Genomic DNA, 19,199 nt, shown 5'->3' with positions numbered 1-19,199 from the left:
TTTCATAAGTAAAATACATGCGAGGCAAAAGCCAAGTCTGACTTGAACAGATGAAACTGTCCTCTCCTAGCTATAGAGATATCTTTGTTACCTGGGCTCCTGATGTCAGTTCCCCACGCCAGCTTGTACGTTCATCTTCTGTCCTCTAATTGAATTAATATTCATTTCCTCTTACTAATCCCCAGATGCTTGTCTGAAATTATCTAAGACACAGCCCACATTTACAGGGAGAAAAGATTTATATTAAGGAATGAATTTGATAGCTACAGAGGTTGCTAATTTGCTGTGCAGCCAGGTGGTCTGACTGTGGGGACGTTGTGATTTTTTGCTGTTCCTCTAAAATTTGGATGTAACGTTTTGCTTTTAGCCCCGTGCTGGACAACACTCAGAATACTGTTCAGATGTGATTTGAGGTTGAAAAGAAAAGAACACTCCTTCCTGGATTTTCCAGGCACCAGAAATACACATCAATTTCAGTGCACTGTAAATTTTCCAATTCACTTTGGTTTGGCTGTATTTATTATGTCACTACCAGGGGGGAAAAAAAGGGAAATCTTTTTGGCATAAGACCTTCAGTATTTTCTAGTGCAATAGAATGTGTGGAATGATGAAAAGACAGATAAAAAAATACTCACAAATATAGCTCCTTTCTGATCCCCTGGATGAGATCTTTTAACTCGAAGTTTGGCCTCTTTAGACCTTAGGAGTTTTGCCATCAATTTTCATTAGATCAAGTTTCACTTTTCTCCCAAGGTTATAAATTGATAGAAACATCTACGCTGATAGCATGCTGGAAAACCTGGAATAAAAAGCTATTCCTTCTTCCAAAGCAACTACACAAAAGAATCACTGTGAAGGAAATGAAATTTTGTTTTCATTCTGCCCCCCCACATTTTGCCATTGCCTCATGAACATAGGGATGGTTCAAATACAAAGATCCCATCCACATTAGAATATACAACTGCAACAGGTAAATCAACCAAGAATGACCTCCTTGAGTGGCCTCAGTGTGATAGGTACTATGTTATTTATGGAGGAAAAAAAGACATACACAATACAAACATTTTTTTATGTTGTGTTCAAATGCTGTATAGGTATTACCTTGTAAAAATACTTCCTCCTTTTCTTTCCACACCTGTTCCATATGAGTAAGAAGCAAGGTCTGAAAACTAGTGAATGAAAGCAGTTTAACTGTGGCTGGCCCAGATGATGATTACTGAAACAACCAATCTAATCATTAAATAAACAAATGTAAGGACAGCTCCAACAACCAGCAGCTGGGTGTTTCCCATGCAGGTGGCACACGTCCTCTGTTTGCAGGGATTTGGATCCTGGTTCTGTGAGAGCACCCTGAACACTGGCAGGAATAGCCCAAGAGCCTCCAGTTTGTACTCTGGATTCAGAGAACTGTTAATTATTGCTGTCACAAGGGTTTGATGTCACCAAACAAGATTGTCAGGACAAGGCAGAATTTTCTCCTTGTTTTACTAGATCAACAGACGAGCACACAAGGTCTTAAATCAGCCGTGGCTGTTATTCTATTGTATCCTCAGATCATCCTGACAGAGGATTAATGCAGATCCTGCCAGCCTGAAATCCTGCTCATTCCTTCTGTTTAGTTTCAGAATGCATGACAGCATAAACAGGAGAGACTGAAGGCACTCTCTGCACTGTGTTACAGGGATACATGACCTGCCCAGTGTGGGATGCACAACTGCATCACCTCAAGTCCATCACTGCCCACACACACACCCTCCTGTGAGATTAACTCCGAGCCAACCCAAGCATTCCCACCTACTACAACTGGAAGAACACAGCCCAAACTCACAACTGTTTTTATCCATCCACACAGTGTATTTTCCAGCTGACCTTTCTGCTCAGCCCTGTCCATAACACCATGAAGAGCAGACTCACTGCAGGGGAAGCCGCCTCTTGTAGTGCAATAAGTATGGATTGGACTGCAGCACCTGGCTTGACCCACCTTACACTTCCCCACAAACTTCAACTAAAAGAAAACTTCCTTAGAAAGTGTCCTTAAATAATCTGCGCTTGATTTGATGATTTACACACTTGTACAAAAACTCTACAGCCTGTCTCCCCACAGTACCATGAATTTCCTTAGTGTAGGAATCCCAAAAGCCACACCTTTCAAAGGGCTGTATGTTATGTCCATCTTACTACATCAGTGGCATTCACAGAGAAACATTCCTGAATCTCTCTGCATAAACAGACAAGAAGATTATTGTACTTCTACTGAAGAAAGCTTTGGTAAGGTGCAGCTCATTACATTATTGAGGTTAATCCATATTGTACTTCATATTATTGAAGTAAAAAAGTGAATCAATAGTACATAGTGACATTACATACAATATCAATGGATATTACAGACCATTTTATACAGCTTGAGGTTCTGTATTAGATACAGTTAAGTCTGGAAAATGGGACTTGGGGAACCTAATCTCTTGAAATTAATTGCAAATTTACCAACTTCATCTGTCCCACCTTAAAATTAAAGTAAATAAGAATTACAAGCAGCAGTAGACAGACTGTATGTCTGTATTCTCTGATTTTCATTGTTACATCTGTTGGGATACATTACGGTCCCTCAGGGAGAGGGAGGTTACAGCTGGGCTCTCAGGATTTAAAGAGATCATCTGGCCCTGTCACAAGTGGGCAACAACTCTGTTGCAGTTAAGAAACCTCTTCAACTAAAAAAAGAAAAACACCCAACAAAGGGAAAAGAAGGCAGATATTTAACCAAACACAGCTGCCTTCCTTCACACAACTGAGAAAGCTGCCCCAAAACTACTAGCACCAAAAACAAGCAAGAGAGGCTACAGTTTACAAGGTCTAGGATGTAAACACAGGGATACAGCAACTTAGCCAGTGATGCTGGAGCACTGGGATGGTTTTGGATGCTTGGAGCGCAGACAGAAAGGAGACACTCTGCTCTGCAGGGACCAGGGGGAGAAATCTGTGCTCATTACAGACATCCTCCCACAGCCCTTTGCTTCCTCCAAACTGCCATATCACCCTCCATTCTGAAGTATGATTACCCAGTTTTTCAGGTCCAAAACTTAAAAATGGGGATGAAAAAGGAGGAATTTCATGCAGAGAAAGAGGCAGGCAAGGTGTCCAATCTGAATATTACTGAGTTCAGAGCAAGCATTTGACTGAACCAACATGGTTCAGGTCTCCAGAGGTCTGACTTGGAGACAACTAAACACAAATAGCCACTGAATGGCACCAGGTTGAAGTACTGGAGTCCAGGTCTTCTCTCCACCCAGCTGTCCAAGTGCTTGTCTAACAGAGAGCCCACATATTGCATACAGATAGTTTTGAAAAGCTGTGCTATCCTCTTTCTTCTCCGCCACATAAAACCCTTTTGGTTTTGGCCACGTCTCTTGTATTATTAAACCTTTCCTCTCATACTTTTATGCCTCCAGAAATCTTTTATAGTAAAACTTACATGGTCTCAAAAGAATAAAATACAAATCAAAGACTGGAGAAATTAATTTTTTTTCTATCTGGGAAATCTGAGCTACTTTGAGTGACACTATTTTCTTTCATTTTGTGCAGGTAACAAGTCTTTTATTAAACACAGGTGCCCAAAAATTCATCCTAATGCACTGCAGGAACTTGAATGAGCATGTCCTGGGGATAATTCTAGCCTTGAGTGCTGGTGGTTACTGTACATACTTGTCTGATTAATTCCTCTTGACTTACAAAGGTATCCATCATGTCACAGTGAATGATCTATGAAGCACATCATACCTGAAACCTTCCCCTCCCCAAGTCATTTCCTCAGCATCTAAAACCAGCTCTTATCGTTTGTAATCAGTAATTAATAACAAAGCATTCTCACTAGTGCAAGTTTTCTGCTAAGGTTAATGTAATATTTTATCCCAGGCCAGCTGCTGTTTTATGACTTCCAAGCACGACAGTAAGTAATGTCTCTGCATAAGAAGTCATCCACGGAGTAAATCAATTATCTCCTCTTTCATCAGCAGGCATTTTGCTGCAGCAAATGAGGCTAATTACATATGAAGTTGTTGTTTACCAACAGAAGTAGGTACCTAAAGTTTGGCATTGCACATCAACTGCTCTTCCTTATGTCTCCATGCTGTACCTTTCCCATTAAGGAGTTTTTAATCTATGATCAATCAAATACTGTGATTATGAGCCGTACTTACCATGCTGTTATCATCTGTACAGATTTGCCTACAAAGATCAGCATCAATCACACAACATATGTTTTCAGTACTGGTAGAAACTTTGGACCACTTCTTGCCCTCGAAAAGGACACATACATATTTATAACTCGGTTGCAAAGCATCAATAACTTCTAACATACTGTTCTTTCAATAAACTGCACTATTTCTCATATTCGAAAGTTCACTTCCCAGGACAGCTATATGGCTGTCGCAAGGAAGAAATCTGAAACCCAGAACATATCTGCATGAAAACTAGAGAGAAAATAATGGATAGCACTGGTGCACAGTGCGGATGTAATTTTCTTGTCTTACTGGAATTGGCAAGTAACTCTAGAGATCTACTTTTTTTTCTCCCCCTTTCTGACTGGTATAGTAATTGTCAGTCAGCTCAGGCTTTTCTTGCATGATATAGCTGACAAAAATGCAAGTCTGGCTCAGGACACTCATGATCCACAGGCTGTGCTCTGGAAGAGTATCATGAGTTTCTCCTTCTTGTAGCCTGGTCTCTTGCTGCTGAAGACAAACCACCAGGTGAACTGGACCTCTCATCCTACTCAATGCCCTGCTCTTTGGCTGTTGTGCTCCTGAGAATGAGGAGCCAGAGCACACTGAAACAAACTGCACAGTGCTCAGAGCTTCAGGCTCACTAAGGACAGAAATACCAGGTCCTCAGCACTGGAACCTTTGATCCAAAATGCTGTGGATGATGTGTACACAGAGCTCAGACCACAAAGCTCACCACAAACCTCTGTCCAGGAATGGGTAACGCCCCTAGAGTCATCCTAGGGAGTGGAAATCAATTGAAGATAGCAAACTACAACCCAGGTGGGTGATGTGGGCTGAACTAGGCTGGGATTTGCTGATGCTATCCAGGCAGTCTAAGCCACAGATAATCACAGGGCAGCTCCCAAAAAGCATTTGTGGCCTGAAGAGACCGAGGATGTATAAACACTGTCTGCAAGGCAACAGTTCACTTAGTTCCCTTCTCCTGATGGGAAGGAGAGAAGGGAAAAAAATAGAATAAAAGCAATGGATCATTTTGGAATGACTGCACCAAAGCAGTCCAATACAATTTCATAATGCAAAGGCAACAAACACCTGGTCTCCAGCTCTGACTCACCAGTTTTAGCAAATCACTAGACCTGGCTCCAGCTACAGCAAAAGCAGACACTTAGAAATACCTCTCCTTGGCAAAAAGAAATTGGCAAACAGGCAAACATTTAGCAAAACAGTCAGGTGGAATCATAAGTTAGGCAATGTCAAACTAGAAACTGAAACAAACTCATCCTTGGATTTGGATCCTGATGGATACAGAACTTTATCTCCTGTGTTCCTCTCAGAAGTCTAGACAATTAGACTAAGCAATTTGCATTTAATGAGAATTTGCATTTAATGAGAATTAAATGTTCATCTTGACAACTAGAAGACAAAAATCTAACATTAAAGATGCAATTATTTCCCATTCCTCTAACATTTCTATTTTGATTTGAAACTTCTTGTAATTCAGCAGCACACTCTCTGTACCGAATAGCTCTATGTTAACCATGAAAGTGTGAGCAATGTTACCCAATTCTGTACTTCTGGTGACTCCAGCTCATGGGCTGACCCACAATTATCTGTTATTCTTGGAGCAGTGGGGCTGTACACAGCCACGTAAATTACAAGACACAGTTGTATATGTTGTCTTCTAAGAAAAGGTCTTGCAAGTATTTAGTTTACCCACATTCTTAAATTCCTGGGGTTTCATATGCAATAAAAACCCCACTAAATCTACCCAAGATAAAATGTGAGCTTGTGTCACATTGCTGCAGGGCCCTTCATCTGTGTTCAGTTACATGCAGATTCTCTCCTTTGCCATTTGTTGTGTGATTGAATCCTCCTTCTCTTTCCATTCATAGTTATATGGCTTTTTAATAAACTCATTAAATAAACAATCCATTTCAGCCCTCACAACTTGCCACTGGTATCTCTGCAGCTTAGTACTAAACCTCCACCTAAAAATGAAAGGGAAAACAACAGATAATAGGGTCTGAGACGTGCTGCACACTGCCTGCTGTGTATGAGGAGACCACAACCTGGAAATTCACTTACTCAGTGTAAATCCAGTTCAGTTATATTGACTTTTCTTTCCCTCATGGTATATTAGTGCCAAATACGAAAAATCTTGCAGTGAAAGCCCTAGAGAAGAAATCTTTTGTACACAGAAAAATGCACTTCCCATTTTCTGCTTTATTACCACAGGCAAAAGAGCAAACGTGTTATTCTTACTTTTACAATAATCACAAGGCCAGACACCCAGCTAAGGCATAAATCCCACTTGGGCTTTGTCATGGACACTTTCTCAAGTCCTAATTCAAGTGCTATCTCTACCCATTTGTCTTCTCTTTTTCCACTCAACATAGGAATAATTATGATTAACCTTCTGAAAATCTGACTGCAATCCTAACATTTAGCTCCTACAAACCACCAAATGACCCATTCAGTCACCTTCAGATCATTGTTACATTTGAATTTCCTAAAGCCAAATCTTTCTTTCTTTTTTACTCTTACTATTTTTTTTTTACTCTTACTATTTTTTATTTTTTCCTTCTCTTCTTCTTCCCTTTCCTTTCTCTTTCCTTTTCACAATCATTCACAAGGCCAAAAAAAGATTCGAGAGACAAATTATGGCATCTACAAACAACTCAAGTAACTCCATAGAAGGAAACAACAGGCCAGGATCAGAGAGGCTGTTCTACGTCAACATATTAAATAACCACAGTCGAACTCTCAGCTGGTGTAAATCAACCTGTCTCCATCTGGTTTTATGAGAGCAGTGCAACTTGATATTAAACACAGAGTAGAAAAACCTGATTCATGTTAAACTACAGCAACTGAAATCCCAGTGGGCATTGACCCTATCTGACACCAATTTCAATCAATGGCCAAACTCTCATCTCCCCAGGCAGGGAACAGCCAGGAGCACACAGAATGCAAGACAGAATGGGCCCATAATACATCTCAAATTTAAAGTTTCCCACCCTTTAAAAAAATCACAGCTACACCTAGCTTGTAGTAATCCAAAACCATAGCTTCAGGGCATCTTGCAGTGGCCTAAACTTGGTGTTTAATTTACACATATTACTTTGAACTTCAAATATCTGCTCAATCAGCTCTGCTACTGCTCTGAGGCAGCTAAGCGGAGTGCCAGAGAGTTTCTGTGATGGCACACACAGCCACTGGCACCCAGGAGAGAAACATGGACTCACAACATCAGGAGTCCAGCAGGTTCTGACAGCAGAGGTTAAAGATCTAACTGTTCTCATCACCTAGATTAGTAAGAGAGAGATTTTGGCCAAAAATGTCTTTGTAAAATCAAAAATTGGTTTGGGCTGGAAGAAACCTCAAAGATCATCTTGTTCCAAATGCCATGATCTCCATCCCCCCACCCTTGCAAGTACAGGTGAACTCTTGAGGAACAAGCACCCTCCTGCCAAAATATACAACAGTCTCTAATCTGCCACCTTAAAGAAAGGTGAGACCTCTCTGGGCACAAATGGAAAAAAAAAAAAAAAAAGATGAACCATATATCTTATGAAGTATTCTAGGTGTCATCTCCAACCTGTTGTTTCCTCTGGCAGCCTCTACTCACTGCCTTTTCATGTTACTGTTTTCCCAGATTGCATACACTCATTTGTCTGTTCCTCTGGTACTGAGGGCAGCATGCAAAACCCCTTCCAAAAAAAAAAAAAAATCAAGCACCAACTAAAAACAAAGAAACAAACAAAAATGAAAAGCTTCATAAAAATAGGTATCAGCAAGCTGATGGAAACACTTCTGCATAAAAAACATCAATAACTTCAATAACAATAAACATCTTTAGTTCAATATCAGCTGCCAGAACTGCTGCACTCCCTCAAACACTGACATTGGCTGGCTCACAGGTGAGCCCAGAAAGGGATGCTAACGGTTCACTTCTTCAGAGTACACAGAAAGGAAGGAGTTGCCAGCTATGTCTCCTGCTTCAGGAAGCTCAGGAAATCTTTTCAGTTGTCCAAGTTTGCAAGGGCTCTGGGATTATAGCCCTTCAGTGAATGGGGATGTTTCTTTCCTACAGCTTGGCCTTCAATAATGTTAAAGGGCAAAAGGTCTTGACTGACACACAGCAGACCCCAGAGAGACTAATTACTCACCTAGTCTCTTTTCCCTCTCCTTCTCCTCTTGAACATCTGCAAAGAGTCTTTAAATTTGACCTGCAAATGCTAATAGTTTTCCTTTGCAGCGCTGGATTGTTCCTCTTCAGGGCTTCTGCATGCGCTTCCCATTTATGCAATGCTGACTCCCATAATGGTCAATAAAGGGCAGTATAACAGAGTGACAAACTTATGTTCCCAGCCATGCCCAGAATTTGAATTGAATTAGAAAGTCAGCCTGTGTTCATAAAAACAACATTAACAAGCAAATGAAGCTTTACTGTGCTTCATAACCGATATCACATATCTTTGGGTTGCTGTCAATTCTTTATGTAAATACTTTAAATCCCTCAGACTTCGTTTTGCACAGTATATAGTGAGTCTCTTCATAATCAAATAGTATTTAAAACATTTATTGCCTTGTTAAATCTAACAAGATAGATTTACTGGGATAGTCACTTTCCCTAATAGCCAATTTAGTAAAACTCAATGTATTCATTGATGGATAAATATATAATAGGCGGTTGTTAAACTTTAATAAATATGTTTAATAGTCAGCTGGCATTTTCTCTCAATGGCAGCACTTCCTCTCAGCTGCCAACAGGAAATGCTTCTCCTGAATGTGCCAATTCAGTCCACATGTAGGGAATAAATTGATCTAGAGGAGCAAACAGGAGCATGAATTTCAGGTAGTTTTCTTATGCTGCTTGTCACAAGAAGAGCAATAACTGAGGTTATTGCTCTGAGGTCCTAAGCTCCCATCAAGACAGTCAGGTGTTGAATAGCACACAGTGTAAGGAAGAACATGAGCTACAGTGTTTGTCTAGACTCCATACAAGCCATAGACCAGGACAAGAAAGGCAGCTGGCTACCTGAAAGTCATATAAATGGTATTCATGTATTATTATTGCAATTTACAGTCTTACTGCACTCCTTGTGTCATGTAGATCATGTCACATTCTCTCACCCCACCCTGCCAGTCTGTGTCAATACAATGCCTTGGCTTCCAGCTAGGTATCCTTTTAAGGCTTTTGGGTACCTAAGAAAAGATTTTGGAGGAGTCCACATCATTAAGACGACTAAAAGCCTTTAAAAATCAGGCTTTTAACTCAAACTGTAGAACTTTATAGCTAAACCCTGCAGGTTCCAGGATCAGTTCTCCCAAATGAAGGCAGCTGTTGCATGTAAATAAGAAAACCAGATGTAAATATTATCGAAAGAGACTGTATGCTGGATTGGGAAGCTTAATTATAGCCAGTAGACACTCACCTGGGTGGGATTGTACAGTTCCTGGAGTGGGCTTCTGGATCCTTTCCGACAGCAAATGTCCATCCCAAACGGATTTCTACGCATTACTGCAAGGGCAAATTGAAATTACTACAGGTTAGCAACACTGGCTAGCAGAAAGCAATTGCAATACCTACAGCAAGAAAAGATTTTCTGACCTATCACAGAATTATAGACAGTGTTGTCACTTAACTCCCGATTTTCCTTTCCCTAGCAATTGTCCAAGAGCTTAATCCTTTATTGTGGAAGTTACTGAAAATGAAAGCTCCGTTGTAAAAGTTGTTATGCAACAACTCTCAGTTTGGGTGCACAAAAATTCAAGCATGGGGACCAAAGCAACCCAATTTTCTGCAGTGCCAGACACCTGCTTCTCTGATCACCCGGAAGGGGTTGAATGGATTCCCATAATCAGCCTCTGAGAGGCAATGTCTGAGCCTCTCTCAGCCTAAACACAGATGTACACAGGAACCTCATATTAAATTGCATGATTTTAAAGCTTTTGGCCTAACTCTTCTGTTTCTCCTGGAACAGATACTCATCAGTACCCAACACACTCAATACCATATCATAATACAATACAGTCAAACACTGCTGCCCTTCTTGCCACAATTTTGTTTTACATATTGTAACTGGGAATTTGACTGATCCACAGAACATCATGCACTGTGTTAGACCATTAAAGACCAGCTGGCTTTCAAACCAAAGGCTTTGTCAAAGGTCTGATCAAGGAGCATTTTGGATGATAAATTTTTCAGGAGAGGTGTTGGCCTGAGCCCCAGCAGGGATGCAGACCATCACCTTCAAGTTAGACCTCTGTGGCCATAAAACCCAGTAAGAATACATTCAGCTCCACCTTCTATAGTCAGGAGGAAAACAAGAGCTTGCTGTTCTTCTTCTCTCACATGGCCTACGTCATCCTCTGCTAACACTCTCCTGCCCCCAGCTCACCCTGGGAACTCCAGAAGGAGCATCAGGCTGTCAGACACCCACATCCAGCATCACAGCAAGGGAAGATCTGGCTCATCAACGTTTGATAAAGACATAACCAAAAAAAAGGAAAAAAGGAGATGTTCTTGCTGGAACATCATGTTAAGCCGAGTCAGGCATGCTTTTATCACCTCTTGCCACATTTTGTAACCAGAAACTATTGAAGTGTCCTAGAACAATGAGCTGCACCACTTGCAGACGTGCCATCGTGGGCTTCAAGCCAAGTCAGAGAATATAGTCCAGTAATGTTTTAATATTGAGGCCTAATATAATAATTGATACATCAAGTAATACAAACCACAGAAAACTGTACACAGTCCAATCTGGAAACATAATTGATTCCTTCACTCACTTCATATCTATTTTTCAATAGGAAGTAATTATCTAATAATGTGCTGGGTTGCTTTTATCCTAAGCGGCCAGATTCTACAGGTCTTGTGGCAGGAGGCAGATGTACTCAGTAAACAAACTGGCTTCAATTTTCTTCACAATTAGGACAGTAATGTTAGTAGAGGCAATAATTTTATTTGACACATTTAAACACCTGATAAAATTCTGAGCATTTTAGTCATGCAGACAAGTTTTGCGATTCCTCCATTTCTGCACTAATGTGCCGTCTTAAAAGATAACTTACAATGTGTTTTAAAAGTTAAAACTTTAAAAAAATGTCACAGTAACGTCACCTTCCAAAGCTTGGAAGTGATTCTAGGAAGAAAATGTTCAAGTGAGGATATGAGACATCCAGCAGTCATTCTAATTACAGAGCTCCTTTCCACCTCATCCCCATCCATGCTCTTGTACCAGAACTGTGTCCAGAGAAGCTTTCAAAATCATTTTGTAGCCCCTTCCTCAATAAAGAAACCTTTCCAAAATTAAGCCTTCTACTCAAGGGCAAAGCACATTAAAACACCACAGCAGGGGGAAAGGGAGAGGGGAACATGTTAGTGTATCCAGCTCATTAGACTGTGATTAACTGAGGTCCTGTAACACTGATGCTTTGTTCTAAAATTAAGAAGAATAACAATTCTAGTGTGGTGCTCCCTAACTTGTTATTTCACTTTTCATTTTCATTAAATACAGTAAAAAGTACAGTGCATAAGTGTATCACTCCCTTCCTACTTCACTTAGCCAGCAGGTATCAACACTTTATATGCAGCAGTAACAGTAATAAAGATTAAATTATTTACACAACATGAAAGATTTCTTTCCAGATGTAAACACACAGTAGAAAAAGCTATCTCCCCAGCAAAAGCTAAATGCTAATGTAGAGCCTTAATCATAGAGGCGATTCAGCCTATTTTATCACTTCCAGTATTACTTAATTTGTTTTGTTTTTTCAATAAAGTCTTTAGAATCAGACTGTGGGGTTAGCATAGCAACACTGCACTTGGTCTCCCATTTATTGATGCCAGGAACAGCACTCCCTGATACAACTGTACACAGCACATCTGTGCACATCTGGAAAGTACTTGTGCCTGGAATTTTACTGCAGCATCAAAATAAAGGTGAATACTCCCATTTCCTCAGCAGAAATCCCACCTGCACTGTTTGTACAACTGTCCTCAAGTGAACAACTATCAGGAATGTTTTTATATAGTTCAAAACACTTTCTGGCATATCTGTGGGCACACTTACCTCTCAGGGCTCCTGCAACATGTTTTCTACCATCTCAGCTTCTCTGAAGCAGTGCTTCATTATGCCAATGACAAAACCTTTTGGGCCTGAACCTCACCTATAGCAATCTGCAGTAAGAAGAACTGTAGTATGGAGGGTAACTCCAGCTCTACTAATTTTAACAACACTTTTGCTAAGTATCTGTCACACCGTTGTGGAAGTGAAAATTTAAAAAAATCAAGCCCTTTATCCTCACCAAATCTTATTAGCATAGTAAATATCTAAATCTACATTTTATGGCTTGGGCTGATCTCCATACATAATTATGGTTAATTATAATCTAATGATAAGTACTGCATATGCATGGCTCCAAGAACCGTTCAAAAGATCACGTTCATGCACACCAACAGTGTGAAGCAGCTGACAAAGAAATTTAGAATTGTCTAGGTTATAAAAGATCTTTAAGATCAGCAGCATTCAGTGTCTTTAATGATTTGAGGGTAGTGTTAATACTGCAAGTGCAGCAAGAACATGAATTCCCTGAATTTAGCCAGGAGTGTGAGCAACTGGATGAATTGTGAATTTGTTACTAAAATACAAGAGCTGTAAAACAAGACCTTTGTTCCATCCCCAGGAATGATTTGTCAAAAATGCAGCCTTGGCTCATCTTGCTAAAATATGTGTGGAACCACTAGTTATGAATCTAATAAGGAAGTTTGTAGAGGATGCTATCTAGGCACCAAATTTCAATTTCTCAAAAGAGGAAGATAAACAGCCCTGCTTATCAACACAACAATCAGCTGCGTATGCATACATGGAGAGGCATGTGTAGGCTTTAAATCATCTGAGAACAGAAGCATCTGTGCACAGCTTCAACTTCCAGAAAACTCCATTTAGACCCACCAGTACCAGAATCTGAGCAGGAATCTGACCTTTGAGTTACAGCACACTTAGGACAAGAATACTGAAGATCATTCACATGGAAACATGCGAGCTAGGCTTAATCTGTCACCTCTCCTTGGCAAGAAGGCAATTCTAATGCACTTGGTAACCTTCAAAGACCCTATCCCAGAATTGGAGACCTCTAGAGAAAATACTGAATATAAGAAGCCACATAAATACAAATTCTGCCTCTCCCTATCAGGAGCTACAAAAAACTGAGACATGGGACATGGTAGCACTTCTATTGGGAGATTACTGGCCTAAAATGAATGTGAACACTGCAACTACCGAGACAAAGTGAAAGGGGGTCGGGCAGAAATCATGGGAACCAAGATTTTTTGAGACTGAAAGCTGTAACGGTGACCTTCTCACAGTGTCAGAAAGGCAAATCAAACAATTCTCACAAGTCTGTGTGGGAGTTAAGTCCCAGAGGAGACATTGCTGGAAGAGACACACAAAAAAACTGCCACTCCTTCCTCAGCACTGAGAGAGACAAACAAGTGGCATTTCAAGGATGGGTGCCTACATTCAGCACCCATCTCTATCACTACCATTCTACTATCTCATAGTTGTCTGAGGCTCCAGTTTCCAAGACTTCTGTATATTAAAAGGTACCTGGCTGCTGTCTAGCAACTGCTTCCCTACTTGGCAACATTTAATTTCCATTGCTTGGACTACTCTAATTACTGGCATGATAACAAAAGCCAAATATAAAAAAATTACCTCTTTCACTGCCTCTTAAATTAAGTCTCATATTACAAATATTTGAGAAAGGTTCTGAGGACATATTAATATTTAACTTTTCATTTCACTGGTCTAAAGCACAAAGAACAAAATTCCCTAATACAGCATTGCTTAAAGCTGACATACATAATTCATTGCTCCTATTGGGATACAAGTTTTCCCACTGAGGAGGAAACAGTATGCACTGGCAGCAGTATGGTGAGACTCCAGTTGAGGATCAGATTCTGTTCTTTTTTGAAAGAAACAAGCCCAATATATTCCTCTTTTTGGTCTGATTTCTCTTCGTTTTTGGTCTGATTTCTGCATGAGAGGCTGAAAATGGTTGCTTCTTTTGGCTGAAGTACACTGCTCTCCAGCTAATCCATCACTCTCCTCCTGCCCAACCACTCCTAATTTCAGGCCAGAGTTAATGCATTCCATGGAACATCTTCTGGACAGCAAACAGCAGGTACATAACATAGTAGCTTTTCCTTGAGCTGTAACCCACTGGGTTAGGGCCAACCATTCACCTAAACATTCCCTACCCAACCTAGACAGAAAAATCACAGCCACTTGGTAGAGGCAAGTTAGCAGCACAAAAATGGTTACTTACACCTTTGCCACCTCTAGCCACGTTCACACAAGCTACTGCGTATAAACTTCCTGAATTTTTAAATCAAAGCAAAAATATATAATTATACCTATACTGAAAGTTCAGAGACTCTCTTCAGCTAAAGACCTGGACGTGCTTTTTCTTGCATACATTTCCGCTATGACCCCAAAGCAGCACAGAAAATCACTTCTATTTGGTATAGAGGATGAAGCACTGGAATACCTATTTCAATATTACACCAAACACCTTAACCACAGTGAGACATCCATAGCCCAATTGTAAACATTCTTCTGTAAATGGTATTATGAAACAATGCTCTGTCTGCACTGGCAAGAATTATGCTCAAGGCAAGCTGGTCATATCCAAATACAAATCAAGCAAGGTTCAATCCAACAACATTTTGCACATCCAATGTTCTTGAAGCATGGTAACACTCAGGGCAGAGTTGAAGTAAGTGACCCAAGGAAGCAGCCCTTTCTCAGAGTTCCTCAGAGGTTTGGGACTGATTTTGGTTTTTTATTGTTCAGTTTGGAACATCTTGTCCTCATACCTTTACGACAGTTAGCTAAAATCATGCTGAACAAGCTTGTGATTAGTAAACAGCTCGTTCTGCTTCAGGAAAACGAGTCTTCCATAATAATTTACAACAATTTGCTCTGCAAGACTTCAGCCAAGTTTAAACCACAGGCAAAATAGGAAACTCAGCAACAAGAAGTCTAACTCATTTCAATTGCCATTAAAATTCCTATGCTCCCTTCTACTGAGTAATCAGGCTAAGGATACCAAATGGTATGAAAGGGTTAATTTTTAATCAGCAACCAGGAACATGAGGAGTGAATGCAAAAGCTCTCCAGGCAATGATTTATGAACACTAATCCTTCAGCATGGGTTCACAAAGATCAATGGATTGATATCAACATCTTGTGACATCTGGAGCCTTTGCTGCATTCAGCTCAGGATTTTAGACTAAATTATTGGTCCTTCATCTGGAGACTACAGGTAAAAGGATTTATAACTAAACTCTTGTCTGGTCACTTTTGATTTCTTAAGGCAATATTGTAGCTTTCTTCCCTGGAGCTTGAGAGATCTATTTTTAGAAAGCAAAAATCAGATTAGGCATTGTATATAAATATGCCAAAGTCTTAAACCCAGAGAATGTGATAATTCTTCTGTTTATCAATGGAGAACAGATTTTACCTTACACCAGACAGTAACTACAAAAACAAGGGTTTACTTAGCTTGAGAAACACAAAAATGGATACAACAAAAGCAAAGGATAAAAAAATAAAGAAGAGATCACACCTTAGTGAAACGATTATAGCCAAGAAGATCAGGAAAGCTGCCAGATATGGGGCCAGGGACCAGCAAAGTAACAATCTTCACTTTTCCAGGCCAGAAAAGTAGAGCCAAAGACCCCAAAAACTTCCACCAAACCTATTAGTTGCTACATTCTGAATTCATATTAGGAAGTGAGATTTCTATAAGCTACTCACTTAAGCTCCCACAATTAACAGAGAGACACACCTGCAGAGATGGGCCACCCCAAGGGGCTCTGGAGATGGCTCCTCTCCTTTTCACTGACCAGCAATCCTAAATGGTTGAGGTTATGTGAAATAAATCCTGGCACAGTAAGGAAATGAATCTCAACGTCTGTTTCTTGGCTCTAATCACTAATTACCAAAGTTGTAAATGCCCTCCAAAGAATAAAGAGATATTTAATTCCTTTTTGCTTCAGACAGTTTTCCAGAAACAAATTTGTATTTTATCCTGTTTGTTCTCAGATTAGCATGGGGATGAATTTAATTGGGCACAGTGGGGAAGTTAATATCCTTGGGTGAAATTATGCAGAGACTTAGATCCTTGGTCACCCTACAGACATTGCATGTGGCATAAATTAGCACAACATCTTCCCTGTTAATGAACAATGAGAAACTTTTTTCCAGTAATTAAAAAAAAAATGTTAATCTATACAGCATTTCTTTAGAAGTCTCAAGAACTTATCCACAAACCTAAACCAAGAGACTTTTCCACAGGCTTTACTACTCCCATGAGAGAGCTCTCTTTTGTTTATCTCAAACACACAGGCTTCTTTAAACACTGCAAGTTTTGGTGGGTGCAAACTAAAAACTATATTAGACTTGGTCAGAACTCTTCTGATACAACCTTGTTTTCTCTGGCATGAAATGCAGATCTGGGGGCATCACAATATTTCACAGGTCCATTCTGGATGGATCACTGACCATCTTAGCTGTCTGCTCACCGCTGAGAATGCTGTGATTTATGTCATCAACTAACAAAGCCAGATGTCACAAAATATTGATCAAAATAGTATATTTCTTTTCTCGCTGAAGTACTTCTTCTAAATGTTCATAAATAAATATTTTTTTTTTGCCATCTACATCAACTTAAGAATTTGTTTCCTTTTTTTTCCCCATCTCAAATGTAACCTTCTACAAATGAAGTTAGAAGCTTAGGAATTATAACTTGAAATATATGTATTTCACAAACAAACACATGCATTATGAATTTACATGAAGGCACACTGTGGATCCAATGCATCAAATGCAAAGAAAAACTCTTTCTGGACATTATACTTTTTCCTACTTTTCCATTACAAGTCAGGCATGTGTTTTGCCAAATAAGACTGCAATAATCTGGGAAGGTAGGAAGATTTCTAATGAGGCTTACAGGTTTCTAAATATGCCTTCCTCCAAAAATCTAGATACTCACTGTAACAACAGCAGCAGGCATATCTGCTGCTGGGTTGTCTTCATAGCAAAGAGCTGCTCTAATCTTCTTACCAGCCTAGTTTTCAAGGTTATAGATAGTTGGTTATATCCCATCTCTCTGATATAACTTCAAAAGAAAACTGTGTAAATGTAGGTCCAGGGGAAAAAAAGCTGTACATTTGCATTGTCCTAAAAAAATAAGAAGCTGGATTTCTTTTTCTAAGTTTTCCACTACTACCACTGTAGTACTAGTCTACTTAACAAAAATGATTTATGAGCACACAAAAAAAAAGAGAGAAAAACCTTTAAAGGAGGAAGGTTTCTTTAGAAAGCTGTAATTTTAAAAGCATTTATCTTGAATCACAGCCAAAATGAAAAGGACAGCTGCTGCAGCTGCAGTCTATTTGAGCTACTGTTTCTTTGCTATTCTTCAACAGATGTGCACAGAAGATGAAACACAAAATCATATTTGCAATGGATATACTGAAATGCACAGCAAGTCTTCTCACAAGCCAAGCAGAATAGAAAATAGAGCTGCAGCCGTCTTTTTAACCTGGAGCAATGAAAGGCACAAACCTGTGGTGTCTGAACTTGAGGCAGAAGCAGTGCTCGCACATATATGCACACCTGACCTGACAAACAGAAGCCAAGGGACTCAGGTCATTTCTGTCCTAGCAACATGTCCAGATAGACCATGATTTACCACCTCTGAAGCAGTGCCCCCGGTATTTTAGCAAAGTCACAGCCCACTGATACTTTACTGTGATTTATGAGCAACAATTTTCTTCACAAAAAAGAAGCACTAAAGAATTTGATAAGCAGAAAAGAAAGTATGAAATCCTGCAGTAATCGCTTCCAGAGCAGTCATTCATTATGGCAAAGAGGATTATGACTGCAGCTTGTTGGATAAGCAGATGAGCTCTCACAAAATAAGGATGCATCTTCTTTGGCAATGTGAGGGCCAAATGCTGATATTAAAAGGAAGAAAGTATCACAGACAGCAAGGCCTGATTCTGAGATTTGAAAGCTGTCCGAACTAATAATTAATACACAGCTGGGCTTACTGCCTTATTCCAAGAGTTTATTCTGTCGAATACTTCTAAACTCCAAGTAATCCCAAAGCACAGAGACGCAACGGGTTTCTTTGCAAGATCTTTTACTTTCCCAACAGCTGTTCATTGCCTCAGCTGACTGGGATCAGCACAGCTCCAGGTCTGCAGAGCAATGCTGGCCCCATGTCCTGCCCCACTGAACCACAGAAGTTCTCCACCACTCCTGCCTTCTTCCAGCAGGATCCACACATCCATACAGGGAGGCTGGGAAGCTGCTTTCACACGCTCCTCTCTCCATTAGCAATGAGTGTACATGGATAATATTGCTTTCAGATGTAGGAATCCACTCATGTGGCACTTTTGAAACACCCCAAACCACAGATCCTTCACAACATTTTACATATGAATAGGACATTGTCAGCTCCCTCAGACCCAGACTGCACTTCACCACACAGAAGAGTAAAATACACATTAGCACTATAAAACTTCATCTCAATTAGCATAATCTGTATTTCCATTATAGAGCCCAGCTTTACAGCCAACTCCATGTGAAGCACTGAGCACTCTGGACCAGTCTTTCTCTGAGGAGAAATTCTCAAAACACAAGAAAACCATTCAGCATGGCAAATGCACCAGGGTCTCAGTGCCTGCTTATCTTTATGTGGCCCTACTCCCTTCATCTGTCTCCTTCCACTGCCCCATCATTTCAATGACTTTAATTAAAACCTTTTGATGGACTTTTGTCTACAGTGAGGAAATGCAGCCATGCCTCACACATACACAAATGAATGAGCCAAGTATACCAACTCCACCTCCTGAAGGCACGCCCCAGAGGAAAAAGGAGTGAACAAGGAATGATTTTTCTG

The 19,199-nt window shown here is 40.1% G+C and overlaps 1 protein-coding gene across 2 annotated transcripts in view; it reads right to left on the bottom strand.

Moving 5' to 3' along the window:
* CHST11 (carbohydrate sulfotransferase 11) overlaps nucleotides 1–19,199 on the bottom strand; it is a 154,802-nt gene that overhangs the window by 79,003 nt on the left and 56,600 nt on the right. For both annotated transcript variants that reach the window (XM_068191036.1, XM_068191037.1), the window contains exon 2: nucleotides 9,656–9,741. In XM_068191036.1, the coding sequence (XP_068047137.1) occupies nucleotides 9,656–9,741 (86 nt within the window). The remainder of the gene's footprint in view (nucleotides 1–9,655; nucleotides 9,742–19,199) is intronic.

The sequence above is a fragment of the Anomalospiza imberbis genome, chromosome 5 (genome assembly GCF_031753505.1).
Source record: "Anomalospiza imberbis isolate Cuckoo-Finch-1a 21T00152 chromosome 5, ASM3175350v1, whole genome shotgun sequence".
Lineage (NCBI taxonomy): Eukaryota > Metazoa > Chordata > Aves > Passeriformes > Viduidae > Anomalospiza > Anomalospiza imberbis.
This window is presented reverse-complemented; position numbering and strand designations above follow the sequence as displayed.